At 38.7% G+C, this 4,917-nt stretch overlaps 1 protein-coding gene across 2 annotated transcripts in view; it reads left to right on the top strand.

Annotated features, from left to right (window-relative positions):
* Positions 1-3,448, top strand: part of EXOC1 (exocyst complex component 1) — an 80,959-nt gene extending 77,511 nt beyond the window's left edge. For both annotated transcript variants that reach the window (XM_006868051.1, XM_006868050.1), the window contains one exon: positions 3,218-3,448. In XM_006868051.1, coding sequence (XP_006868113.1) covers positions 3,218-3,370 — 153 coding nt within the window. In that variant the 3' untranslated portion in view covers positions 3,371-3,448. The remainder of the gene's footprint in view (positions 1-3,217) is intronic.
* Positions 3,449-4,917: the final 1,469 nt, after the last annotated feature.

The raw sequence follows: 4,917 nt of genomic DNA, 5'->3' as shown, positions 1-4,917 counted from the left end.
TGTCATGATCCACACAATCGAAAGCCTTCGCATAGTCAATAAAGCACAGGTAAACATCCTTCTGATATTCTCTGCTTTCAGCCAAGATCCATCGGACATCTGCAATGATATCTCTCGTTCCACGGCCTCTTCTGAATCCAGCTTGAACCTCTGGAAGTTCTCTGTCAGAAATATAGTAACTGTTATTAAATGATTAGTGATGGCGCTGTGCCATCAAGTTGGATCCAACTCATAGCAACCCAGTATAGGGTTTAGGGTTTACAAGGCTGTAAATCTTTACAAAATCTTTTAAAGTCGCATCTTTCTCCCACCGAGCAATTGGTAGATTCAAACTGCTGACCTTGTGGTTAGCAGCCCAGCGCACCTTTTAATGAAGTATGTGTATCATGTTGTCTTGGTGGTGTTGTTTTATTGATTCTGACATAGCAACTTTACATGACAGAGTAGAACTGCCTCTAGCATTTCCTAGGCTGTAATCTTTATAGGAGCGGATCGCTAGATCTGTTGTCTATCAGAGCTGATTGCGTGTTTTAACCACCAACGATTCAGTTAGAAGTCAAGCACTTAACCATATGTGCCACCTGGACTTCTTTTTGTCTTGATAGTTGTCTACATAAGAATAAGTCAACAAGTATTGTTATCAAATTGTAAAAATCCTTATTGATTACAAATATCAAAATGTGAAGCTCCTTTTTCCTCAATATCCTTCATCTAGGCCTGTATCTAGGTCTGTATACTTCTGAAAAGGATCTCTGCTAGCATAGTGGTTAGGAATTGGGCTGTGAACCACAGGGTCAGCAGTTCGAAACTGCCAGCTGTTCCACAGGAGAAAGATGAGGCTTTCTGCTCCCGTAAAGATTTATAGCCTCGGAAACCCTGTACAGGAACGCTGTGAGTCGGAACCAACTCCACAGCACATAACCACCACCAACCATACTTCTGAAAGTGGTGTTTCTGTTTCTGTAACCCTTCCCCAAAGAATTCTGTGCCCTGCAATTTACACCACATCGAAATGCAGTTTGGCCACCCTGGAGAGACTTCATTTGTGTTCTTTTGAAATGTTCTTTGAGCTTGGAGAACAAAAAGAAGTCTGAAGGGGCAAGGTCAGGGCTAGAGGGTGATGGAATAAGGTTTCCCAACAAAATTCTCTTTGGACAACCCCTGCTTCCCTCAAAGAATGGGCCAGTGCATTGTCATGATGGAAAAACTTCCTCAGCATAACTTTTTTTTTTTTTTTAACAGTACAAAGTGTTATTTATTTTTGCACAGTGTTACTTTAAAAGGAAGTTTACCAGGACTTTTGGCACTTGATTATAGATGATGAATTGAATCTTTTGGGTGTTAAACTATTTGATGAGGGAATATTTTATGCTTTCTACATTTTTTTTTTTTAGAAGTTAAATAACCTTTATTTTTGGATCAGTTATAGCCACAAAAGGTTACATTTATCTTACTATCTCCCTTTTTTTTTACTCAATATAAACAGTAATAAAGAAAATTTTTATAGTTAAGCTAGCCAATCCATAATCAAGCTATTTTAGGGATACCAGGTATAAAGGAGAAGACAACATGAAATGATGCACATAGTTCAGTCTCTATAGGGCTATGCTGTGATTTCCCTTTAAAAAAAAAAAAAAAGTCTACGAAAAGCGTTGCAGGGAGGAGTGAACAAGAAACTCTGAAAATGCAGCTAGTGCTCACAGGTGAAGACTCTTCCACTTCTCTTTTGCTAATTTTTGCATCCAAATTCACTCTACTTCCAGTCAGTAGCCCAGAGAGGCGGCCATTTCTACTCCCTAAAGCACAGATCAAAGCACTGCCGGGACTGTCTTGGTTTAAACAGTTGATCCTAAGGATAGTACTAGTTGCCTTTATCAATTTGCTTTTTTTTTTTTTTTTTCAAAAGACAGCAAGCATCTTAACATTATTTCCCCGCTTTTGCCCATTCCAACCATGTCACAATCCCTGTATTCCAGAACCCTGTTGTTCCAAGATTATGTATACATCGTTATTTACCTCTGTCCAGCTTAGCCCATGCAAACCTGTCTAATTGTTTTCCCATCAGCCTTGTTCTTCCTTTCCCCTCCCCAGCACCCAAACTATTCTGTGTCTATTCCCTACCCTATGCTCCATCTTCCCCTCCCTCCCCTCACCCCACCCTCCCACCTCCCCACCACTGTAACCAGCAAAGAATTCTCCCTACCGCCCACCCCCGCTTTAGTATGGTTTCTTTTTCTTAGTTTTTTACAATAATTGTCCTATGCAGTATTTCTCCTTTTGTGACTAATTTCACTCAGTATAACGTCCTTAGGGTTCATCCATGTTATGTGATAGCTTACAGCTTCCTTATTGTTCTTCAAGGTAGCGTAATATTCCATTGTATGTATGTACCACAGATTGTTTATCCATTCTTCAGTTGATGGGCACTTTGGCTGTCTCCATGTTTTTGCTGTTGTAAATAGTGCCCTCAGCATAACTTTTCCTGACCTTTTTCACACTGGAAAATGGAGTTTCCAGTTTTCTTTCAACTTCTTCATAATAATCCCTTATGATTGTCCTTTGTCTTTTGAGGAAATTCCACAACCAAGTCATCATAACCTTCTCAGCTGACCTCTCTGCCTTGGATTTTAGTAGCCTAACAGATCCACTCAAAAACTACTGTTTTGATTGGCCTTTTTTTTTTTGAAAACCCTCTAGCCAAGAGAACATGCCTGCACCCATCCATCCACTGATCACAGAGACGTGTTTGAACACATTTGGTTTGTAACCCGTGTATGTGTAACTGGAACCCTAGTAGCAATACTTTTTTACTTACCCTCATACGTTCACTCATTCAATCCTCACAAGAACCTTATAAAGGAGGTATTATTACCCCAATTTATAGATAAGGAACTTGAGACAGAGCAGTCAGTGATGATTATCTTGATGTCACAAATCTTACAAGTGGAGTTAGGATTCTGACTCCAGAATGAAATGTTCTTAATCATTTTGTTGTTGTTAAATGCTGTTGTGTCAGCTCCGACCCCTAGCAACCCAGGATAGGGTTTCCAAGGAGCAGCTAGCTGGTAAGCTTGAACCACCGACCTTGCAGTTCAAACGGCTTTGCAGTCTGGCGTGTTAACCCACAACGCCTTAGACTATGTCTTAGCATTATTTCCATATGCTTCATTATGTATTGTTTCTCTTCATAGTTTGATGACTTCTTTTTTTCTCTTAGGTGGTATGGCACTCCATGCAAGATGAATTTATACGCCAATACAAGCACTTTGAAGGCTTGATAGCTCGCTGTTATCCAGGGTCTGGTGTGACAATGGAATTCACAATTCAGGACATTTTGGATTATTGTTCCAGCATCGCACAGTCCCACTAAACCTTCTAAAAGAAGAAACGATAAACTAATAAAGAACTCTTAAGTACCCCAGGCACTGTTCAAAACAATGAAGCTACTTAAATATCAAATAAATGGATACCAGTGTTCTAGAAATAAGTAGAAACCTGGATGGCAGTTTTATATGGCCAATACTAATTTAAAGTATTTATCTCATCATAAAATTCCTTTAGCTTTTTTTTATGACTGAACAGGAGCGATTCCTTTTTTGCCTGCCTTCTAGTGTTTGAGAATTGGAAGTTCTTCTGCTTTCACTAATTCTCTACTACTTACAAATCATGTGACTCCTAAAATATTGTACAGAATTGTTTTTTCCAACTAACGTGTATATGGATAAGGAACCTCATGTGATCGACAGTTGTAAACTTGAATTTTGAGGATTATGTAAATGGGTAGCAATGACTATCCCAATCTGAAATAAAGAAATTTTCCCAAAAAAAATTTATTTGTTAAAATTACTTCGTCAGTCTCTCATGTGCTACCTTTTATATAAAAGCAAGTTCTTAAAAATAAATATATAAAAATTAATTGTATATCCATATACCAGAAAATGAGCCCTGGTTTGGCGCTGTAAGATAAACAGTGGACTGGTGACCACAATGTCAGCAGTTCAAACCCACCAGCTGCTCTTGGAAACACTATACAGGGTTGCTATAAATCATAACCGACTGGACATCATATACAGCACCATACCAGAAAATGCTTAAAAATGCACTCATAACAAAGATACCATTTATATGAATTATATTTGTTGTTGCTAAATACTGTTGCATCAGTTCTGACTTACATTGACCCCATATAGGGTGTCTGGGGAGCCAATTATGGGTTTGAACCATGGACCTTATGGTTAGTAGTCCAGTGTTTACTCTAAAGCACCACACCAGGACTCCCCAAGTCTAAAGTGGAAGAGTCACTGACTGGTGCAAAGAGTGAATGTGCAGAGCTGCTAACTAAAGGTTGAAGGTTTGAGCCCATCTTAAGGCACCTCAGAAGAAAGGCCTGGCAATATTCCAAACATTCAGCCATTGGAAACCTCTGTAGCACAGTTCTCTAACGTGGAATCTTAGTGAGTTTAAATAAGCTCAACAGCAATTGGTTGGTGGTGGTTTTATTTTAGTAAGTGGAAGAATATTTCATGTTTCTAAATAAGAACACAACATGGTAAAAATGCCAATTGCCAAATTCAAAGACTCAGTACAAGTTAATATTTTGATTCTTTGGAACTTGACAAAGTGATTTTTAAATGTATATGAAGTAACAAAATTACTAACAGCAAAGACACTCCTGAAGAACAAAGTAGGAGGAGTTGCCTAATTAAGAACTAGAATTAAAGCAGTGCTGTGCTGGTATGGGGATAAACAGATAGACCATTGGAACAAAACTGGGAGCCCAGAAGCAGACCCATACAAATAGGAACTCTTCCTTTATTATAAATGTGGGATGGCAAATCAGTAGGGGAAAGACCTGGGATAAATGTTACTGGAATAATTGTACACAAGAAAAACATTGCCTAATCAAGCCAATTCAGA

The sequence above is a fragment of the Chrysochloris asiatica genome, unplaced genomic scaffold (genome assembly GCF_000296735.1).
Source record: "Chrysochloris asiatica unplaced genomic scaffold, ChrAsi1.0 scaffold00115, whole genome shotgun sequence".
Taxonomy (NCBI): Eukaryota; Metazoa; Chordata; class Mammalia; order Afrosoricida; family Chrysochloridae; genus Chrysochloris; species Chrysochloris asiatica.
The sequence above is the reverse complement of the archived record's forward strand: the minus strand, read 5'-3'. Positions and strand labels throughout refer to the sequence as shown.